At 48.8% G+C, this 22742-nt stretch overlaps 7 protein-coding genes across 7 annotated transcripts; 3 read left to right on the top strand and 4 right to left on the bottom strand.

Annotated features, from left to right (window-relative positions):
- Positions 1–838: 838 nt before the first annotated feature.
- On the top strand, positions 839–2063 carry COCSADRAFT_95692 (uncharacterized protein; the record flags this gene model as incomplete). Its single annotated transcript, XM_007704058.1, has 3 exons — positions 839–991; positions 1052–1463; positions 1516–2063. The coding sequence occupies 3 exons, from the start codon at positions 839–841 to the stop codon at positions 2061–2063; spliced, it is 1113 nt and encodes a 370-aa protein (XP_007702248.1).
- A 1057-nt stretch (positions 2064–3120) lies between these two features.
- On the bottom strand, positions 3121–4059 carry COCSADRAFT_225105 (uncharacterized protein). The gene is made up of 2 exons (XM_007704057.1): positions 3540–4059; positions 3121–3440 (listed from the first exon to the last, which is right to left on the bottom strand). The coding sequence occupies exons 1-2, from the start codon at positions 3935–3937 to the stop codon at positions 3365–3367; spliced, it is 474 nt and encodes a 157-aa protein (XP_007702247.1). The 5' UTR covers positions 3938–4059; the 3' UTR covers positions 3121–3364.
- A 634-nt stretch (positions 4060–4693) lies between these two features.
- COCSADRAFT_38664 (uncharacterized protein) lies at positions 4694–5170 on the top strand. Its single transcript, XM_007703895.1, has one exon. It carries the CDS (start codon positions 4829–4831, stop codon positions 5156–5158), a length of 330 nt encoding a protein of 109 aa, XP_007702085.1. The 5' UTR covers positions 4694–4828; the 3' UTR covers positions 5159–5170.
- A 1191-nt stretch (positions 5171–6361) lies between these two features.
- Positions 6362–6874, bottom strand: COCSADRAFT_191966 (uncharacterized protein; the record flags this gene model as incomplete). The annotated part of the gene is made up of 3 exons (XM_007704056.1): positions 6362–6517; positions 6627–6738; positions 6801–6874. 3 exons carry the CDS (start codon positions 6872–6874, stop codon positions 6362–6364), a joined length of 342 nt encoding a protein of 113 aa, XP_007702246.1.
- A 3590-nt stretch (positions 6875–10464) lies between these two features.
- Positions 10465–11453, bottom strand: COCSADRAFT_95365 (uncharacterized protein; the record flags this gene model as incomplete). Its single annotated transcript, XM_007704055.1, has 2 exons — positions 10465–10948; positions 11005–11453. 2 exons carry the CDS (start codon positions 11451–11453, stop codon positions 10465–10467), a joined length of 933 nt encoding a protein of 310 aa, XP_007702245.1.
- A 3137-nt stretch (positions 11454–14590) lies between these two features.
- On the top strand, positions 14591–16523 carry COCSADRAFT_146981 (uncharacterized protein; the record flags this gene model as incomplete). Its single annotated transcript, XM_007704054.1, has 3 exons — positions 14591–14852; positions 14991–15370; positions 15431–16523. Exons 1-3 carry the CDS (start codon positions 14691–14693, stop codon positions 16521–16523), a joined length of 1635 nt encoding a protein of 544 aa, XP_007702244.1. The 5' UTR covers positions 14591–14690.
- Positions 16429–22553, bottom strand: COCSADRAFT_121880 (uncharacterized protein). Its single transcript, XM_007704053.1, has 4 exons — positions 20857–22553; positions 18491–20803; positions 18239–18445; positions 16429–18193 (listed from the first exon to the last, which is right to left on the bottom strand). Exons 1-4 carry the CDS (start codon positions 22519–22521, stop codon positions 16700–16702), a joined length of 5679 nt encoding a protein of 1892 aa, XP_007702243.1. The 5' UTR covers positions 22522–22553; the 3' UTR covers positions 16429–16699.
- Between the last annotated feature and the right edge of the window lie 189 nt (positions 22554–22742).

Below are 22742 nucleotides of genomic sequence, written 5' to 3'. Positions count from 1 at the left end.
AGACGATGCAGATGGAATTGCTAGCGCATCGCTTGTTCAGGGCACTTCACCGTCCACGCGTACCAGCTACATAAAGACGGCATGGCTAGTTGTCGCCAAGGCTTCCATAAAAATTGAGATTGGACGCAGCGCCCGGGGAAGCAGGACAGACATCCGGCGCTAAGTTTGATCCAAGCTGCAGGTGTCCGTCTTTCACATGGCCGCAGCCAAAAGGTTGGTCAGAAGCTCAAAGGGTTGATCTCTTCCATGTCAAGCCACGCTTGAGTTAAGTAACCGATTCCGTCTTTGAATCTTTGTGCAGCAGGATCCGAGCCACATCATCATCATATGGTTTTCGACAGGGCTGCGAGAGGAATAGCGCAGCAAGAAAAGCACCGCGTATGGGCCCCGAAAATAGCCCAGGGTCAGATTCATTCGTCTCGCTTTGGAGACTGCCACTTCTTCTGCCTGGAATGGGTGCTGGAGACCCAGCGATCAACTAGACCCTCGGAATTGTTTGCAGATGCATTTTCTTCTTCAGCGTGGGCATCGTCTCGATTGAAAAGAGAGATAGAAACAGCGTCGCACTCCTGCTCTTTGCCCACCAAACGGACCGGTTTTCGACAAGACAGCCCATAGTCGCAGATTTTAAATTCTCTGTCTTGTCTCACTCGTTTCTTGCACATACCGCCATAGCTTCAAGATAACGCTTACTCAGGTTTCTCGTTTACCTCAAGACGGACACCCTTTCACCCATCACTGGAGTCACACGGCAGTGTCTCACGCCAGCCGTAGGTCGTTAGACGAAGACAAACCAGCCCCATTTGCAGGCAGAACCACTGAGCCACTAGCGACCAAGATGGGCAAACCAGCAGACTTTGCAGACATACTCAATGGAGTCATGTGGTTTCAGGTCTTTCTCGCCACCATCTTCATTGCACTGCGCCTCTATACACGGCAGTGGATTGTACGAAATTTCGGATGGGACGATATATTGATGTTGGTCAACTTGGTAAGCCAACCCTCCTACATCCTCCCAATGTCCATGAGGATCGCTTTCTGACTTTTATAGGCTACTTTTATAGGTTATGTAGCCTGCGTATCCATCGGAGTCAACTACGGAGTTGGGAAAAGAACGGCTGACATTATCCGTCTCGACCTTGACTACTCCAAAGCCATCATGTGGGAAGCGATAGGCCAGGGAATATGCATTATGGGAATCGCTGCCTCCAAAGGTTCGGTGGCGCTGTTCCTCTTACGCATCGTTGTCAAGCAGTGGCATGTCGGCATCCTCTGGTTTTGCATAATAAGCACTACCATATTGTGCATCATTACAACAGCACTCTTGTACGCCCAGTGTATACCCACAGCATTTCTATGGGACCGCACAATTGAAGGTGGCTACTGTTGGCTCAACTTCACTCCAGTCGGTCTGACCATGGGTGCTTGGTCCGCGTCTATGGACTTTGTTCTTGCCATACTTCGTAAGTCAACAACGAGTATGACACCGGTTCGAACACTGCTGACCCATCCCAGCCTGGCACGTTCTCATGGGTCTTAACATGAAGCACAAGGAAAAGATTACCATCGCATCCGGTCTTTCACTTGGCATCTTCGCTGGTGCATGCTCTATTGTTCGCACCATTGAGCTGCAATCTCTTGCGTCCATGGAGAATTATGTGTACGATACTGCCAGCATGCTTCTTTGGTCCTCTTCGGAAGTCTGCATGACCATTGTCTGCGCATGTATCCCCGTCCTCCGTCCCTTATATGTACGCGTCAAGTACGGCTCGCGCGGCGATTCGTCAAACAAGGACTCGTATCATCTCAAGGGATACTCGAAGTCAAAAAGCAGCCGTGGAGATGGGAGTCGGCCTGGAAACAAGATATACGTGGGTCCTGGCGAGAGCGTGCTGCAGACGACTGTCCGTATGGGCAGCGATGCTGCGAGCGAGGAGACTATTCTGAGAGATTGCAACGAATCGAGACACCATGCGAGCGCATGGGATCAGCTTTCAAGGACAAAAGAGCCGAAAGACATTCATGTTACCACGACGGTTACTTCAAGAGACCATTTTGTTTGAGCGGAGAGACCGACACGAATGCAATAGTATATGATCCCTAGATTCTACATAATTCAATAGACTTTGCACTACACTCATCGCATACGTGTCATAAGATTATATTTTTTAAAGAAATTGTTTCTGACACCCAAAATGTGTGCCGATTCCGAAAGATCTGCTGCATGCATACTCAATCCTAATCCAGCAGTCTGCATATTGTCGACGAGTCCCTGCACAGGAGTTGTAGCATGAGGTCTTGATCGGTGTGCGATGTGTATAGTATTGCCGAAATGAAGCCGTCGTCAGCGTGAATGCCGTACCTCACGCCATCTTTTCGGCGAACTGCTCCGCTCTAGCAAACTGTTGGGCCCACATCAGCAAGACATCGAAGAGGGTATTGCCCCGTAAATCATGTACTTATTGCGCGCGTAAGATGTCCTTTTTCCACGCTTGTGTTTATAAACATTGCTTTCTTCACACGTCCACTGCAGGAAAGAAAAGCAATCTCTATGCAATTTGACTTTCCCATCATGGCCTGGTCAGATGAGGTGGAATAGTATACTTTTCTTTTTCATCAGGGCTTAAGTCGGTGTCGTGTGGTAGAAGATGGCGTTTCAACACTGGTCCACGGCCCCGCATTTCGCGCCCGAGGAGGGCCCCCCCGCAAACATCGTTGGCTGTCTAGCACACGACACTCAAGCTCATACAACGGAAACCCACCTAGCTGTTTCTTTTTCCCACACTGTGAGCGAAGGGCAATTCACAACGGCGATCGAAAAAGAAGGTCTCAAGCTTGTACGCCTGGTTCTATCGAGGACGATCGATATCAAATGAGCAGCAGCCTCCGACGTAGGGACAAAATAAAGAAATCAGCAAAGAGGGGAAATGCCAAAGAAATGCTAGTGGATTGACGATGTGGGTGTAGCAATGCTACACGAGCTACACAAAAAAAGCAATCAGTAAGGGTTGCTTAGTTGCGTACAGAACTTCGCACGCAAAGAAATATAGAACGAAACAACTAGCGGACTCCGACAGATGTTGCCTCTTTTTCCGCGGCTCAAGAAACGGCAAAGATGTAAATTCCTACCACTCTACACCTACATGCCAAGTTGATCAGCCCAACCAAAATTGGTACCTACACTGAAGTGAGTAGCAGCTGTGTTCATTTCGCTTCTTTCTCATTCAGCCTTCCAAGCTTGACATCGTAATATGACCATGAGTATGGGGGCAAAAACTCCTTCTCTCCCCTGCAACTCCCTTCACGTGTTGTACACATGGAGCGGTTGGATGGTGTGGGGCTAGTCACTAAAGGTATGTGGATTTCATGCTCGGGAGTCGGACTCTGTTCCTCGTGTACGCCGGGGTCGATAGTGGTCGACAGTGATGGTGGACGTTTTTCTGTGAAGCAGTCAGCAAAATTTGACTCTGACTACCTAGGTAATATGCCGAGGCGCTATAGAGCCTGATTCGTCACCCTCGAAAGCTCTTTCGGTAGACTTACTGTTAGTCGACAACTGCCGTCTAGTCTCTATCATCTCAGACAGCGGGAGATACGGACCCCACTTAGGAGCAAATCCGGTTTCCGCAATTGCTTCCTTTGAGATACTGCTATCCGATTCGGGTTGGTCGTAAATGGAGTCCCGACGAATTTTCTGTTCAGCGCCGTAACTAGGATCTCCAGCTTCGTTGCTGGTGAAATCATCAATTCTCGCAGGGTACGATTCATCTTCGGAAACAACATCGAAGTGAGCACCCATTGAGCCAAGTTCAATTGAGTCGATGCGTTTTTTTGCATTCGGTGGCTGGGGGTTCCCCCGAGTACTTTGGCGATAGTGAGTTTCACGTGCCTCAACTCTGTCCCACCTCAAGTCTGACTCCTCACTTCTTGTGGGCATGATGTCTACAGACTTTGTGTTGTGGTACAGAGTACGAATGTGCGGTGGTGGTCAAGTGTAAGGTAAGAAGAATTGACAAAAAGAGTAAGGCGACGGCCAGGGTCTACTCACTGACCCGGAAGTTATAATGTCTTTGAGAATGGATGAGCTCACAGTGTTGCATTTGTCTTTGATTTCCCCCGAAAGAACGACCAAGTATAGGGATCTAAATACTAAACAGAGCCTATACAGTGTGCCCAAAGACCATGATTCGCATGCATAGCCGCTGTGTCCACGTCAACATGTACCAATACGCATCGTCGCCGACGTTATTGCAAAGAATCGAGATAAAGAAAAAGTACAGAGACTCGGACTCGCCGTTACTCGTAACCAAACCCTCGGGCCAGACCCCTACCCTCTTTTGTCACCTTGAAGCTGCATGGCAAGACACGCCGGCACAAATAACGACACGATGATGCTACGCTAAAGCTATAAATCCGTCGGGTGTGGGCCTTACTAGACGGCCAACTCCGAGTGGCAATCATGGCGCCTGCGAAGTCACACAATTCCTAACTACGCAAGCCCAGTACGTCACCATCGCAAGTTAGCTGATTTGCTACTCATCATCAAAACATACTGCACGTAGTATTTTCGACAAACTAAAACATATTCCCAACAGCTGAACCTCTGGTTTATGTTCATGAGGTGCAGTCGATAACTGGTGGGTTTAGCCACTTCTCCGATACAAGACAGATGGGACGGAGGTCAGCATCGATTACAGCCTTTAAGCTGGTATTATTTAAACCGTATGATGGAGAAGTTAACTGGTCGAGAACGACTTTGACACATGGACACCATGTTTCGGTGATTCCGCACACGCTAACAGCTAATGCAATCCTGAGCGATTGACATATGCAAGGCTGTAGCAAGACCGAGACATGTCATGCAGGCCGAAGACCCAAGAACCGAACGTTCGGGTTTGACAGCTACAAAAGCGGAGTGCCCATGCAGTTCCTATACACAACGTTTTATGAAATCACCCAAGAGCTTTTGGCAGTTGCAAAGCTTAGTAGCTTTGTGGTAACAAGAACGTTGGTGATAACGGACAGATCCGAGGCTTGGAACGTTTACGGCAGGTCTGGAGTAAGCAGGCGGGGGTGTACAGTAAGCCGCAGTCACCTCTCCAATCATGCCCTTGTCAATGAATGTACCGTGTACAGGGAAAACGTCATCGTTTTGTGACCACCATCTCTTGACCGGTTGTCACCCCTCTACGGTGTACCAGTTTCCAGTGTCAGGGACCGGGCACTTCACTAGCGGCAGCTGTCCGAGCTGAAGAGTCTGACCGGTTCAGCCATGTAAGTAAGCATTCCGCGCTAGAGAAAAAGAGGGGTCACAATCGCGAGTTGATCTAGTTTTGCGGCTTATGCACAGGAAAGAGGCATGTGAAAGACCTTGGTATTCATCGCCCGGCTTATTCATCTTCAATTTACCAAGACTTTCCGCACGCCTGCTCGAAACAAAATTCAAGTTAGGTAGATGCCCAAAGCCGATTGGTGAGATGGGCAATGATCATCTGTAGAATCGACAGAGGCGGAGCCACCGGGCGGCATACAGGGTTCGGCGGATGACACACTCCCCGTACCTATCATAGAGATTACGAACTTGTTCTTTCAAAACCGATTGCATCGTCTTTACGACAAATGCGATTCCGATTGTGCGAACCCAAATTACCAACTTAGTGTCTGGGCACGGCGGGAAGCGCGGCTGAGTTCAAATCTGTCCCCTAATTGGTCTTTGGTCACTGTAGCTTCAAGGCTGGTAGCGAGCACTTGTTGGTATCTGACCGATCAAAATATAGAGCTTAGTATCACATGTCGCGGCTATGAGATCTTGTTCAAAGGAATGCCATCATGTGGTTCCGCCATTGTCACAGCCTTGTTGTCAGTGCTGAATGATGGTGCCAGAAGAGACTAGTATTATTCACGATTAGCCTCTACCGGAGTACTCTGTTTGTGGCTCGCATGACTTCGAACTAAGTTTACTAAATCGTTTGTAGTCCTTAGAGAACTAGGCAGTGCATAAGATGTAAAGAACTCGGCTTGGGAAACTTTCACAGCAAGCATCAACCGCCAGATATACCTGGAAGTTTGTGCTCAAGATTACCAATGGAAATTAGCTATACTAGATAAGGCATTATTGCATTGCATCATTCCGGTAATCTTTCTACTTGACCTTTGCCCCATGTACGAGGAGCAGCTTAGACGGATGGACTATGCCCATAGACTAGGCTCACTATAGTAAGGCTTGGTACAGTACCAAACTTCATTCAACATCTAAGATAGAACTAGCCACCGAGTACTCATATACATTGAGAAATACTAAATAGTATAATTATTCGCATTCCAGATTATACATCCAACAGCTCATATCCGGTCGTTTCTCTTAGCAAATCTCGTAGTAGTCGGGGCCACCTGGGCCCTGGCAGAGCAAGACGGGCCTGCAAACGCCCTTGCTCCATTCGGAACCCCACTGCTCCAGACACCTCTCGTCGTTAAAGATCGTGTTCATGGCGGCGGTGGTTGAGGTACCTGGGAAGCACTAAATAGACTCTTAGTTAGGATAGATACTATGATCGTATGGATACACGTGGGAAAGAGAGAGAAAAAAAGGTACGGTGATGATAGAAAAACAGAAAATTCAGACTTACCCACTCGCCTGGACCACGGAGTGCGCCTCTCATATACTGGCAGAGTCCAGAAGCCCTGGTTGCTCCAGCGGCATTCTGGCAAGTACACTCCTGGCTCTGGATAGGGAATGCTCTGGTTTAACTCGGTTAGCTAATCTCTAATAAAAATGATAGGGTCTAGGGGATGTTTCTTACGCTGCCTGGGAGGAAGGTAGAGCGGCAGCCAGAACGGCAGGCAGGGCAACAAGAGCGACGAAGAAGGCCTTCATGATGACTGGTAATGTCGTTTGAAAGTAAATGAGGTTACCTTTCGGCTTGGACGAGTAGTATAGGTGAGTGGTGAGGAAAAAGAAACATGTTTTCAGCCGACCGTCTACGTGTATATATACATTTTCCCTGTATATTTCCGTTACTGACTTTTTTGAATTGATGTCGAGCCATGTTCATCATCCAAGGCATGACTGTCTGCAGTTTCTTGGGTGCGCTCCATTTATGCTTGCATATATTACTGAGATTCCATGTTTTAACATCGGGGAGCAACCATAGAAGCATGTTTACCCGGAGTATTCGGCCAAGATTATCCGTTCTCAGCCTCGCTCCTCTTCCCAAGGCTTGATTGCCAGGTGGAGCGGCTGTTCAAAGCGGCTTGAACACCGAGCATGGTCCCATTGTAATAAGAAACTCCCAGTCAACCCCAGATTCTAAGCCCCGTTGGCCCACAGGAGCAGGCCGGGATGCGCATGATGCCGAGCAAAAATCTGTATGATAATACTTGCTTGCTGCAAAGGCGAAGCGAAACACCACTGTGTGCGCAATACTTGCTCCATTGCAAAGTCTAATCCCACGTAGTGGCTTGTATGCTCCTACAGAGCACCAACCCCACAACTAGCCAAGGCCGAGAAGTGCGTACTGAGTTTTTTTAATGGAAGTTCCAGGTGAAGAATTCGCTGCTGCACTCGTCACCCTGAATCCAGACTACAGACTTAATATGCAACGCAGATCAATACCACGTAGTGGTGTAACATGACTAGGAAGTACCTCGTATAAAACCACTTTTCGGGTTGCAACAATTGAGCAAAGATCGGCACTTGCTCCTACGAAAGCATACCTTTCCATCATTACCGTCTTGGATAAACGGGACTAGAACGAGCTGTGGATCAGACATCATGAGATTAGGCCGGCGTATCGCAATCTGCCGTCACGTAGGTTAGTCTCAACCGCATTTTAGAAGGTAACAACTCCCCCCTTTCTGCATCCTTTCCATGTTTGTATTGTCGGACCACGTTGTTGTGTGCGCCCAGCGCAGTCTTTACTTGAATAGGCTCCAAATGTGCTCAAAGGTACTAGCTTTACTACCCCATGATTGGCTCGGATCTCATTACTCCGCGCATTGACAGCCTGCCAAAGGATCTTCCACTTAAGTATGACCTGCATGGCCAGTATTGGATAGCTTTAAGCGACCGTTGGACGATCTTGGGTACAGTACGGGTCTAACCGCACTTTGCGCGTGTGCCGTGCGACATGTTCACATCGCCAAGGTACTCGAGTCAGAGAACGCTCTCAAGGTATTCAGTCCTGTGATGGGTTTCAGGATATACTCTTGCTCCCACAGTTTCCAGACGGATTCGTCTTTTATGTTTCCAACATCGCGTGTCTCGAAATAAACTGCATCTATCAACCTCGCAGTAGGTCCCAGCTGCTAGCTGTTCGCCAAGCACTGAGGAAATATATACTTCATATCTTCTTGGTATCAAGACAGCAACTGATTAAATGAGTTCGTCGTAACCCCCTTTTGAATGCAACTCTGCTCCAGGAGTGGATGATGGTGTATGCCGAAGTTTTACCTCCCCTTCCTCGTCCTACAAAGGTACTCGGTACACTACCACTGTTTTTTTTTACAATTTCGATGATCGTCATGAAAGCAGGAGTATTTCACAAGCACGCTGTGGGCTGCTATTCGAGATCCCCCTCTTAACGTGTAGCTCAAGCCATACTTTCGCGCTGACGATTGACTCCTCTAGGGTGTACCTAGCTCAATAAAATAGGGGTGTGATTAGCTTCAAACGTGTTTCTTGATATTTCGCTACCTATCTTCTTATCTCTTAATCTTCATATGCTTTAATAATTCTTTTCAGTACGTAATAGAAAGAAAAAAAGTTTCGTTGTTCCTACACAACCTTTATTTAGCTGTCCATTACTTTCTGATCTAGCTTCCACGCGAAATGGATCAAGACATTGCCAAGTGAAACAGACCGTATCAGCATCTCCCGCATCTCTTGATCAAATACATAAAATACGTCTTCTTCTTAGTACTTCATGACTCAGAAGTGCGTAGTAACATAAATACGCAAGAGAGAAAGGGGTAAACAACGATCTATTGCCGCCACTGCAACTTAAGTACCGCTATTTTATTCCAGTATTGTGTTTTTAGCATAAGTTTTGGTAGTTTTTGTGTTGTTAACATAAACTGCTCGCGCTTGATAATACTCTAGTAGATGGATGGATGTGTTTCCAAATACTCTATGGTAACTGAACAGATCTGGTAGTGATTGCAACTCATTTCTAAGATCATCCCGTAGCATGATATTCAGGTCTAAGTTGGACAAATTGAATTCTTCTTGATTAATTTTGTCTATAGCGAGCACTTAAAGTAGAAGGATGAATGAATAGCGTAGTAGCCTAATGAATGCAAGCCTAGTGTGTAGTACGTACTAGCTCCACATCGGTACCGATTGTGTTCTGTGAACGCCTGCGAACTGGCGGAGCAGATGAAGTGCACAGAGCTATGAAACGCCATTAATATTTGTGCTAACTATTAGTTAAGTATTTGAAATCGTTGATTGATGGTGTGATTCATGCCAACTAGCAGCTCGCATGAATAAACTCTATAGTGATTAACTACTTGCACACTTATCCGCAGTGAAAGACGATTATTATATAAGAATTGGAGTCGATTTATTAGTGAATGCGCAGAGAGTTGCCTCGTTATGCAGGTTGCTGCTATGGCCACATCAAGGTCATTGACATTCCTTAGTTTCCTACCCCTTCTAACGGACTAGTACCAGCACTGTGAGCAACAAGTAATAATGAAAGAGAGAGAAAGGTGCTGACTTGCATAAAAGCTTTGTAGTAACAATTAGGCTTGAGTACGTAATTGAACTAGTCTCCGCATCCGAAAGACGCTCGTGTATCTGAATGAGCCCTGCATCGGTACACAGGGATCGCCCTTGTAGGTCTTACGAGTAAGCGGATGTATGATTACTGATAGTATATCATGACAAGGCCTTATTTCTGACATTGTACTCGTGATCGTGCTACGTCATCTTGATTTGCTATTTAGTCGTCCGATGAAGTACGTGTGCGGCTGAGCCACCGTACGTATACATTAGAAAAGGTTGGCAGTAAGTCATTATCCGGATCCCGCTTTAGTACCCGCCTGAACTGATCGCCGACCTGCCGTCTGATTGATGTTCTCGGCAGTAAGACTTTAGCTTAATACGTGTACATGTAACGATATACTAAGCATATTAGACAGAGGGCACGTCAGTGCAGTGACTATGCAGTACTTGGTTCTCTGCTCAGTAGGGAGGCTTTTAGCTTAGCATAGAAGTACCACAATAGGCTGAACCTATAGATATTGATGTCATGTATGCGATCACTTGCGACACAATATGCGAGGGTAGATTAGATTTTAGAGCGCAAGGATTTATTACACGAAAAACAAAGAACACTTCATCTTCAGCCCACTTTCCAACAAAGTGGATATCATTCGTGGTTTTTTATAAGGTTGATTTAGGATTATCATTTAATTAATTATGTATTGTAATAGCGAAATCTTCATTCTCCCTTCGTCTTAATTTTAAATGTCATCAGAGATGGGGCTCAGGCCCTGAGCAGTGCCGAGTTGATCCTCAAACCACAACCTCAATCGCTCAACCCTGTATCGATCGGACATCCACTCTCGGAAGTAGGTGATGTTTGTTCCTGGCATCTCAAGGATAGGAGGATATCCCTGAGGAGGCTCAACATCGCTCCTCACAGGCCACGAGCCTCGGGTTGCTTGCCATTCCTTGGTGAGCATGTAGTTGTGGAGCAGCTTTGCTCCCTCTGGGTGCGGCGCGTCTTTCGGGATGGCAGCAAGCTGGAACCAGGTCACGAAGGAGCCCTTGACTGGGTGGCTGATCTTGATGTTTGAGGTTGGGAAGAGACCGTCCGATGTGAATGAGGCGGCGCGCGTCGAGTTCTTAGCTTGCATAATGGTGTCGGGGGAACGAGTGCCACGGACCCAGCGGGGGTTTTGCTTGAGGAGTTTTTGAAACCAAGATTTGCCATACTGTTGCATGCTGTTCTTTCATTAGTCGTCTTTTCTTTCAGAGCGCCCATGGGAGCGAAAACTTACATCAGATCAAAGGCGTACAACACCGCATCGTCATCGTTAGGGTAAGTCAAGACAAGCTTGTCCTTGAACTCCGGCCTTAACCAATCCTCCCACTCGACCGGCGCCTGGATCCCAGGCAACTTGTCGGTGTTCCACTTGCCCGCCCATCCTACTGTCAGAATGCCGTAAAACGCGGCACGCACATCTTTCATCGGAACATACACCTTGTCAAGCCCCACAGGCGCATAGTGTAGCAGTGCGCCCTCATTATCCCACCGCGGGAAATCATGTACGGTCTGGAACGCAATGCTATCAACGTACACCTTACCCGCGGCGAGCTGCTCGTCGAAGCGTGGGCTGTGATACTTTGACAGGTCGGTGGTGAGGTTGAGTTTCATGCCAGGGAATCGCTTCTCGAATTCGTTCTTCAGTGCATCCTCGTCGGTGCGCTCGTCGCCGCCTAGCCACATTGTAACGACGCCACCTTCAGCGAGAGCGGCCTTGTGGATTTCTTCAATTGAACGAGTCTCGACAATTGCGGCGCCATTGAACCCTAGCGTTTGGTCATACGCTAGTGTACGGCTCGCCAGTAGGGCGGCCGCTGCGAGAAAGGAATGAAGCATTCTTCGTGAGGGAAGCGAAAGGTGAACAGAATGAAGAAACTACGTCGATGAGGAAGACTTAGCCTCTAGAACTGAGGCTTTATAAGTACTTAAGGATAATTACTTGGTATTTCTTGTAAGCGAGTTGAGTTGCGCCGAGTTACAAATCAAAACAAAACCCATCCCTCCCCGTGGGGTTTGTGGATACCCTACATACAAATCTGTTTAGTCTATTGTTTAGTGTACAATAAAAAGCATCCTATTCATCCTTAGGTACGCTAGAGTCCTAGACGTGGTAACGTATCCATACTATTTGTGAGACGGGCCGGTATCCGTGCAGTTACTCAAGCTGCTATTCGGGCCGTACTTACGGAAGAGCCGCTTAAGAGTCTGTTCCCTATCTCCCTGCCGAGAGGCGTATTAGCTACCACGATGAACCCGGTAGCATGCTGCGATCGTACGCTCTGTGAAACGTGGTTGGTTCCGCTCGGTTCCGTTCCGAACCGTGACAATCTCAATACGTGTGTCGCAAAACATGTAATCAGGTTTAGCACTCTGTCATAGAGGGGACTTATGGCAAGCAACGCACCAAAGTCTATGCAATATAAAAACGCTAGATCGCTCCGTATTGCATAGCTGAATAAAGTTCGTGTAGATGTATACCAGCATGTATCGAAACTTCTCAAGCATAGCGCCAACCCCGACCAGCAGGTCAAATTCCGCCATTTAGATTACACCATCACCAGGGTTAATGTTTCCAAACATCCAGACCTAAGAGCGAGGATCCTGTTTCTATCGATTCACCCTTACTCGAATCCCAGACAGTCCAATGCATTGAATTGAAGGCCTTTGTATTGGCCCAAGGGGCACCCGCTGCCATATAATCGGACTTTTAAGTTTCCGACTAAGCAGAGGTGTCGGAGTTTCTCATAGTGATGTAGAACACAGAAATGCAGGTAATACATGCAATACTGGTGTGATAGTATGCGCAAGAGAAGCTGTCCTGATTATTCTAGACTGGTGCAGGGTGGAATGACACGATCGAAGAGAAATGATTTCTCTTCCATCCTCGGCATTCTACACCGACAATCCTACGACTAGGTACTTGTATATAGCGAAGCGCAGGGTTTACGGACCAATTTGCTCCATCAGCTTCATAGGGCAGCTCAAGCGGCCCAAATTCTCAGAAAGGTTAGTGTGGCTATACTACTACCTCAAAGAGGTAAGTGCCAGCCAAGCCAGTGGAAGCGGAAGCGGAAGCATTCCGAATGCCTATTCGGCGAGGCTCAGCTTCCAAGGATCATGTCGGAGATATTAAAGAGAAGTAACAAACTGAACAGATATTACAAAGCAAGAACATAACTCCGGAAATCGGTCCATCCTTTGAGAACAGTAGCAGTAAAGAGAGCAATGTGAATATGTTCACAGAGAAGAAGAAACAATGCGTCCTCATCTAGTAGGGTTGCGAGTCATGTCCGAGAGCCCCCTCAGCAATCACTACCCAGTCTCTAATACAGACCTGGTAAAGGGCAACCACCCTCTCGTGGCATTACAGTCGCTTCCTGAAAGGCCGTTCATTGCTAGACATAGTATAAATTGAATCAATACATTGTAGTAGGGTCGTTGTAGACAGAGTTTTGAAGAACTGAAGTAGGGTATTCTGTACATCACAGAAAAAAACAATTAAACTTAGTACGCACTTCGATCTGTGGCTACTGTTCACAAAGAGTTTACAAAGATTGATGTTGCTACTCTCATTCTCTTGCGTACAGGAGATGAAAATATCTAAAGATACTACTGTCATCCAGTGCTGTAGCAAGATTACTTCAACTATGGAGCTTACTCTGGAGTGTATACAGTATGTGTGTCTCTGAATCATTGTATGTTTTCATCCAAAGTCCCTTGAGATTCTAGTAAAATAGGGTTTCCAGGGACCAAAATCGACGACGATGTCCATCAGAGCCACACTTAAAGACTTGGGTGCAGTGATAACGTTCAAACAAGCTTCACATCCTTGAATAGTCGCTAGCAAAGGCTACATAGGATATGCGGGGGCTATCTAGCGCTATCTGCAGCAGAGCAGAATGACGAACTTCCCCACTTCCTTCTGGAAGAAGTGGGCTCTGAGTCCTAACACTTGTCATATGCTTCCGAGTTTTAGAGCGGATACGATTCAGTCTCTGCATGCGTCTAATGTAAGCAGATTGTTGAACTTCTTCCCTCTATATAAGCCCATGCTCCGCTGGTAGTAGAGATGGCAATATCGAAGTAGGAATTTCTTATGAGGGAAGAAAAGATAGGTTCGAAACATACATGGGATCACCCACTTAGGTATCTAAGCTGCTCACTAAGGACAATCTGGCGCCTTGCCTTTATACATAGAGGGTCCCTAGTGGGGGTTCTGTACGAGAAGAAATGCGATCTGACTGGCTCTTGGAACCTCTGCTCTCATTGGCCACACCTATGCTACCTTACTATGACCTGGTGTCTATCCAACTCGAGTGTTACATAATATGGACAAAGTGAATACTGTAGGTGCTGCATGCCCTGACATCGACAAATAGAGTCTGATTGGAATAGGTAGCATCCATGAGTCATTACAGCTTTTCAAACCCAAACACATCTACACACCTGCCCGTCCTGGACATTAACCTATTCCAGAAACTACTGCATTCCCCAGACCCCATTTTACCATCCAATCACCACTCCACCCCATCATGACTAACCCCCTCAAAAAGTCCTATGACTCCACGCCATCTCATCCCCATTGTGGGGTAAAAGAAAAGGGCGCCAGCTAACCCGCCTCTAGAAAGTGTTCGGATCGTGCCCCGCCCCGCCACCCCACCTGATTGGCTCCCAGCCCATCTAGCGGTGACGGGCGCTAAGGAAAAAAAGGGCATCACGGCATTCCATGCTGTAAGCATCACCCAGTCATCCGTAGTCCTCCCATCTTTCTTTGCAAAACCTCAATTGCATGGTTTGTATATATATATATATATATATATAAATAATTGAGTTTTCCCCCACTAACAAGAGTGCTGGTGCGGATTAAGTAACGTAGATTCCAATTGACATTTCTATTTCCTTGGGATTGACAAAAAAGAGATGGAGCAACAAGAGCTACAAATTCTACCGGTCACGACACCCGGGAAAGACGAGATTCCGCACGCAGGGCAAAGAGAAGGAATAGAACAAGACGTTTCGATGGTAGAGGAGAGGAGAAAGAGGAGTAAAGTGCGCTTAATCGCTATTATCACCGCATTGTTTGTATGTTTGACCTTCCCTTGCTCATCACCGTTTTTATCAAACTACACAACCTTTCCATCAAGAAAACAAAAAAAAGAAAGAAAAGAAGGGAACCCTTGACATTTTGTATATGTACGTACACTAACCATCCAAAAAAAGCTCTCCCTCTTCGTCTCTGCCCTCGACGCAACAATCGTCGCCACAGCCGCACCCACTATATCCCGCGACCTCTCCTCGGCCGCAGGCTACACCTGGATCGGGGGCGCCTACCTCCTCGCCAACGCAGCCTCCGGCCCCATCTGGGCGTCGCTCTCCGACATCTGGGGCCGCAAGCTCATCATGCTCGTTGCGCTCGCACTCTTCTTCGTCAGCTCCGCCGTGTGCGCTTCTGCAAAGACGATGCAGGAACTTATTATTGGGCGGGCTTTCCAGGGCGCTGCGGGTGGCGGGTTGATATTGCTTGTGCACGTGTGTATTAGTGACTTGTTTAGTTTGAGGGAGAGGAGCTTGCTGATGGGGTTTGCCGAGGGGATTTGGGCGTTGGCCGGGGGTGTGGGACCGGTGCTTGGTGGGCTTTTTGCGAGCTTGGTGAGTTGGAGATGGTGTTTTTATATTAATCTTCCCATCAGCGGTGTCGCGTCAATCCTCGTGCTGCTCTTCCTCGATATTCGGCACGAACACACGTCGTTTCTACGTGGCATTCGCGCGATAGATTGGCTCGGCATCGTCACCTTTCTGGCCTGTACGCTGCTCTTGCTCCTCGGCCTCGACTTTGGTGGCGTCCTGTTCCCCTGGTCTTCGCCTAAGATCATCGTCCTCCTCACCATCGGCACGGCCATGCTCTTCGTCTTTATCTACAGCGAGGCCAAAGTCGCAAAGTACCCGCTGATACCCATGGCCCTGTTCAAGCACGCCACGAATGTCGCCGTGCTATCCGTCGTGTTCCTGCACGGCTTCGTCTTCATAGCAGGAGAATACTACATGCCGCTCTTCTTCCAGTCCGTCCTCGAAGCCTCGCCCCTGCGCTCTGGTCTGCTGCTCCTCCCCTTCATCGTTACAGGCGCCCTCGCCGGCGTAGGATGCGGCGTGATAATGCACAAGACGGGACGCTTCCGGCCCATCATCTGGATCGGCACGCTGCTCCTTACTATCGGCTTCGGTCTCTTCATCGCCTTCAGCGCAACGACTTCGACGGCAATGGCAGCTGGTTTCGTGGCCATTGGCGGCCTGGGCTCGGGAGTTCTGTTCGAGGCGCCCCTAATTGCGATTCAGAGCCAGGTCCAGCAGTGCGACGTCGCCAGTGCAACTGCTACGTTGACGTTTATTCGCAACATCGCCGTCGCTGTATCCACTATTGTGGGCGGCACAATCATCCAGAATTCCATGGATGGCCAGGCCTCCTTGCTACGCGACGCGGGTGTCCCGCAGCATATACGGGAACTGCTGGATGGCGAGAATGCGCTTGCAAACGTCATGGTCCCGAGCACATTGGGCAGTAACCCCAAATGGGAATATGCTGCCAAACAAGCTTTTGCGTACGCCATGCGCAATATGTGGATCACATACACAGTGCTTGCATTCCTGAGCTTTGTGGCAAGCTTGTTCATCAAGTCGGCGGTGCTGAGTACAGACCATGTAGAGACTGTGACGGGGTTGAAAAAGGAAAAGAAGCCGACCGAGATCACGACATGAGTTTATGACCTTTGCAAAAGTACTATTGGACCCAAAAGTTTTTCTTAGACCCACAGGTATTCAGAGATCCAGAGATATTCCTAGACCTAAAAGTATTCTCGGATTCAAAAGTTTCTTTACGTCTATAGTGTCTATATACAAAATTATTACCTCTACCTACAACGACAATAACAATCCTAATAAGGAATGCCATTCGTGATAAGCTGGAACCGATCATATGTTCCTGTCGAGTAACTCGACCTACTCTTCTCAATCAATCCTCGCATATACTCGGCTGCCTCGCGTTCACTCTTGTCCAGCACAAAGCGATCCCTAAAGTTGCGCATGGATTCTGGCTTGAAGCACGGCAATCCACTATCCAGCATGACCTGAACCACGTGGCAGAGATGGTTGCAATGCTGTCTACTGGCCAAGAAGGCCTTGACGGTGAGTTCTTCGAACCAACGGTACGCCTGCGAGGTGTATGGATTCGCCGCATTCTTTCCAGACATGACGGCAATCATTTCAGCCGTGAGCTTGAACGGCGCTCGCTCGAATTTGATGCCACCGGGTGCAATGTCGAAGCAGAAGCCAAAATCGATGTGGATAATGTGGCCTGCGTCGTCAATCATAATATTTCCATTGTGTCGGTCCTTGAACTGCAGCAGGAAGCTGATGACGGAGTACGCAGCCATGGACTTTACAAAGTTGGAGCGCGCTTCCTGGTACCGGATGGAGTCTTCATTACCATACCGAGAGACAAAGTAGTCATCAAGACGATTGACAGCTTCGCGGCCCAGCATGTCACGTGAAATGGAGTTGGGTAACACGTCAATGACACCGCAGCCGGGCGCGGTTGCTGTCACACGGTAGGGGAACACCCAAACATCAAGACCGACCGTGTTGAAGATACCCCGGAAAGCCGCAATCATCTGTAGAGCAAGCACGTCCTGGCGACAGTCATCTCCGACTTTGAAAATAGCAGAAAGCCATGTCTCGTAGCTGTTATCCTTCTTTGGCGCCACGTCTCGGTCATCGTCTTCAGTCTCTTCCAAGCCTTGATCTTCAGGCCTGGTCTTCCTGATGCGGAAGGTAGCCATAAACGGCGTCTTAGCGTGACTCTGCAGTGGCTTTCCAGACTTGCGGTCAATGCCAATAACCTGGCCATCAGGATTAGAAGGAAGATAGACGCCAACCTCCACCTTGATCTTGCGCAGTTCCTCTTCAATCTTCTGCTTCTTGACCTCTTTAGGCTCATGCAAAACAGAGCGTAAAGTACCCGAGATACCGGTAACCTCGTTAAAGAATGCGAACTCGCGCTCGTAAAAGGCGTGGTCTTCGGGTGAGAAACTCGACTCCAGACTGGCCATTACCTTGTCTAGCGTGGGCTTCACAGGATCCGGAATCTCGGCGGCCTCATCCTTGTACGCGTTCGCCTTCATGTTCCAGATGATTTGATGAGCAAACAGCTGTGAGAACTTGGCTGTCTCGATAATGTACCGCTCAACGTAGCCTAGTACATCGTATCGAAGCGTCTGCACGATCTGATAGACATAGAAGAACATGACATCCACTGAGTGGCTCTCCAGAGCCCTCATCGCATACTGGATGATGAAGGGATGGTTGCCATATGCTGGCATGAAGTATGTGACGGCTGTGATAGGGTTGACAGGCGCCCAGTAGAGCATGTACTAGACAAGGTCAGCGAAAGAAATTATTAATGAATTCGTACATACCTTGAGCTGGAAAGAGACATCATTAGGCAGGGAGTTACCCAACAGTATCTCCAGCGCATCCGGCTCATCCAGGACCTTTTGTGGAAAATTGAGAACCTGCCATCTGACTTCGTTGTTAAGACGCTGGGACTGGAAGCGTTTGACAAGATGCACCGCAATTCCAGGATGCTCGGCCCACGCCGTCTTCAGATGCGCAGTCACAGCAGCCTAGAGGAGATTAGCTTACGCTGCGTTCCGGAACAAGAGACTTACATCAGGGAGCGTGTTGCCTTGTCGGCCAGAGATCAAATGGTTCTTCTTGCCGTCAAGAGGGAAAAGCCACACCGTAAGACGGGACAACTCGTTCGAGACAAGTAGAGACAGCAAATCTTGCTTCGCCTTCAGCTTCGCACCAATGTCAACAGCAGTGGTGACCCTCCCAATGGTATCAATCTGCGCCTGTACATCAGCCAAAACATGTGTCTCAGCTTTGATTTGTAGTCTGTTGCCTCCAAAAGACCATTGGGGAGCCTTGGCAAACCATGCCAAAGCAGCAGTCAATACTCGATCCGTCAATCGCCATCTAGTTTTGGACGAAATTGTGGTGCAATGGTGTGCGATGCGCAAACCGAGCAAGATGATATGGAAGTAAGATTCGCGAGCAAGAGGCTGCTCGCAACCCATACTCATTGCATCCAGTGTGATATGGATGAGCCGAACATAGACGCGTTCGACATCCGCCTTGCTCAACCGCGATGCATTGAAGTGGCTAGACAGAAATTGCAACAGGCGGAAGTGGGGAGCAATGAGATTGTAGACATGCTGCTGACGTTTTGAAAGTGACTCTTTATCCGTGGCAGCAAATTCTTGCTTTCCGTAGAACGGGTCAGCATGCTTCAACGCAGGACTGAAGATACCCCGACGCTTGCGCACTGTGTTCTCCCAGTTTTCAGCAATAGCAACAAGAATCCGAGACTCCATGCGAGGGTTCTCCTTGGCAACGCTCGTCCACAATGAGATACCGAGCTTGATGGATTGCTTCGAGAACACTGCAAATGGTATACCCACCAGATGCTGAACAATGGGCGACTGATCTGTCTTGACCCGGCAAAGTAATGCAGCAGCTCTTCGAAGTATGTCACGAAGCTCTGCAATGGCGACATGCTTATGTCCCAGGGTACGGGTTTCCAGATCTACCAAAAGGCTAGTCGCCTCATGCAGGCTGCGGGATAGATACGCTGACCTGGACTCGGAGGCGGGTGCACCTTTAAGCCATTCTTCCTCTTGATCAGCGACACCATCGAGAAACTTGTACTCTTGTCTGGTGGTGTATTGGGTAATGAAGTCTGATGCGGTGTTGATGTTGATGCCCTGGCGTTCCACAGCACCAAGACGCTGGTCCGTAGACGGAATAACAGAGCCCATCTCAAGGGCAAAAGATCGTCCCAACGAGATATGTCCAAAAGCCAACTCATCGTCATACTCCGAGAGATATGACTGAAGAAGTCCTTTGACGTCGAGAGGGGCAATGTCGAGCGCTCCCTTGACCCAGATGGTTGCGCGCTTGTGCAATGCATCAAGGGTCGCCCGTCGAAAAGCATAGTCATCTGACAACTCGACGGCGATGTTGGATCGTTTGGAAGTAAAAGTCGACTTCCAAGTGTATTCGTCCGTCTCTCCTTCGAGGCAGCTATACCACATGATTGAAAGAAGCTCCAAAAGAGCAAACAACGCACTCTTCTGGCACAAGGTCGATGGGACTTCGCGAATGACAACATCGGCACAAGTGGCTGCCGCTTGCTGAACGCGAGCGATGCGATGGCAGCAGGCAGCAAACATGGTGGCTAGCTGCTTTGCCAAGTACGGCGTTGAGAAGGTGTGAGATTGACCTGACAGTGTCTTTGTCAAGTAAGTTCGAACGGCCGTTGTGCTGATAGCAGACATGCAGTTGCCGACTGCGCCTGTCCGCAACTTGGGGTCGAGGAAGTACACAAGCGCCTTGGTACAATCTCCCGTACTTGCCCGCAAATCTTCCACGAGGTAAGCTGTGCTTAGGAAAACAGCTTCCTGATAGTTGAGTGATTTGGTGTCAGCTTCGCAGGATGGAAGTAATTTGCCAAGGCGTTTCTTCTGCTCGACCGTGTGTTCGGGCGATTTACCGCGACGCAACACTGTATTCAATTCAATATCACTTTCAGAAAGGAAAGGGCGCTCTTCGGTAATTAGAGGCTTGCTAAACCGAGCAAGCGTACGCAGCTCTTCACGATACTGCTTGCCCAAGTCGGAGAGCAAATCGAATCCATGAACGACAATGTTGAACCAGGCATCACGCTGGAGACCGATGATGGAGTCGTCAAGCTCGGCGTACTCGGGTCGTTCAGCGTTTCGTTCAAGAAGGACTGCAAGTGGTTTGAGAAGCTGTGCGATTTCCTGTGCCGCAAGCTCCGTGTCTCGAAGGTGACGGTGAGACGTTTCTTGGGCATCTCCCTTGCTAACAATGGTATCTAACAAGTGCATAAGGTAAATTTCAAAAGCGTCTTCGCCGGCGGTAATCTGCTTTGAGAGGTTGAGGCGCGCAGCCATGACCTGGAAAGGATATTAGTTGCTATGAAGTAGCTGTAGCAAAGGAGAACGCTTACAGCTTCGAGTTTTGCAACATCGTCGGACACCAGAGCATCGTGAGAAAGCTTAGTGTAAAGCTTGAGCAGAGCTTTGAATTCTCCAGGCGGACTGTGGATGCCCAGGAAGGCTGTGTCAGTGATAATTTTTGCATCTACTACCTTGCCAGAACGCCCAATCTTTTGCACGAGCATTGATAGTGCAAGTGCAGTAATCTTTGAGTCCTTGCAGTTTCTGGCAACTGATACAATGGTCTCAACAACTGTCGTGTGCACATGGTGCGGCTCGTCAACGTCGCTCGGGGCTAGAGAGATTGCACTGCTGTGTTGATGGTTGTAGACGGTACCCGCACGCGCAGTCTTTGTACCGTTCAACGTCGGAGACGCAGACGGGTTTCGCTCAGAGGCAGGGGCGACACTGATGACGTTGCCAAGACTATAAAGTGTCGTGATAATGGCATCTTGAGGGAGAAGACTGAGGACTGCAGCAAGTGATTCTGCAGCCACTGAAGTCGTTCGGTGGTCAAAGTTGGCTTGGACAATGACTCGAGGCAGCGATTGCCCCAAGGTCGATGCGAGTTGCGGTGAGACCTTGGCCAGAATAGCCATGATCCTCAAGACTGTAGACGCAAGCTCATGGTCCGAACTCTGCGCAGGGTCATTGAGCACGTTGTCCAGCCAAGAGGTCAGTATTTCGGCATCAGTAATGTCCGTGTCGTTATCATACACGGTACAGCAGAGGTATGCGACAAGCACCTTTGCCTTGACCGATGATGCCTGCTGCTGTTGCCAAGCAGATCCGACCCGCTGGAGGTATTCAAGATCGTTTTCCAGGCGTTCCATCTCCTCCGCTGCAATCTTAGCCAGTCCCTCGGCTAGAGAGTTCTCGGCTGTGGCCTTAAGGTGCAGGCGGTCTTTGTTGTCTAACCAAGTCTGCAGGTGGTTGAGAACAGGATCCTGCGAAACCAGATGTTGGCCGGTGCCAACGAGCTGCGAAGCTGAAGCAAGCACGAGCTTCAAGAATGAGTCGTGGAGAACCATGGCTCCAAGAGGTCGTCCAGTGGCGGCATAACGCTTAGTGTAGCGCTTCCATTCTCGCAGCTCGTGTTGGTGTGAGTGCGCGTTACGGACAATAGACAGGACAGTCTCAAAGGCAATCAGAAACTTCTCTGTCAAGTTTGTGCGTACATTCTGGACGAGCTGCATACTATCGTAGGCATTCCAGAAATGAACATGCTCTGCCGAAGCATTTAAGAAGCCCAAGAACGAGAGACTGTGTGTCATGACCCGCGCCAGCTCGCCATCTGCACCAAAGTCGTCCTTTCCATCGTCGACAAATTGCTGTTCCGACAGCTGGACAGCTGTTGTGGCCCAGCCCGTGAGATAACCTTGAAGCGCGACGGCGGCCTGTGTTTGTAGCTGTTCATGTCGGAGGCCAAGCGAGAGGACGGCAGACGTAAGATTGTATGTGAGGACTTCATAGGGAGCGGGCTCGATAATGCGGAGGCTAGGCGACGGCGCAAAAGTCTGAGTATAGGACGTGGTGAGATAGGGTGAGAGGCGGGAAAGCAGCTTCTCGGCAACGTCAGATGACTCAATGTAGGGCGCAGACTTGCAAAGGGCCAGGATTGCCTCCAGTTCCTGCAGCTTCATGGAGTTGGATGCGTTGGAGAATCGCTTAAACATCCTACCGTAGTCGGAGTTGGTAGTCTCTGGCGAGGTCGACTGCGCCGATAGGCGGGCAAGCTTTTCGAGCGCATAGCTGCGAATCGTACGCCTGATGATTTCAAATTAGCTGCTGGTATTCCTCAAAAGATGGCTTGATGCTCACGCCATGGTAGCAAAGCCTTGCTCGGTGTCGAGCGGAGAGCGTAGAGATGGTAATGAGATGTCCCTGGACAAGTGAC

Source organism: Bipolaris sorokiniana (assembly GCF_000338995.1).
Source record: "Bipolaris sorokiniana ND90Pr unplaced genomic scaffold COCSAscaffold_11, whole genome shotgun sequence".
Classification (NCBI taxonomy): Eukaryota; Fungi; Ascomycota; class Dothideomycetes; order Pleosporales; family Pleosporaceae; genus Bipolaris; species Bipolaris sorokiniana.
The sequence above is the reverse complement of the archived record's forward strand: the minus strand, read 5'-3'. Positions and strand labels throughout refer to the sequence as shown.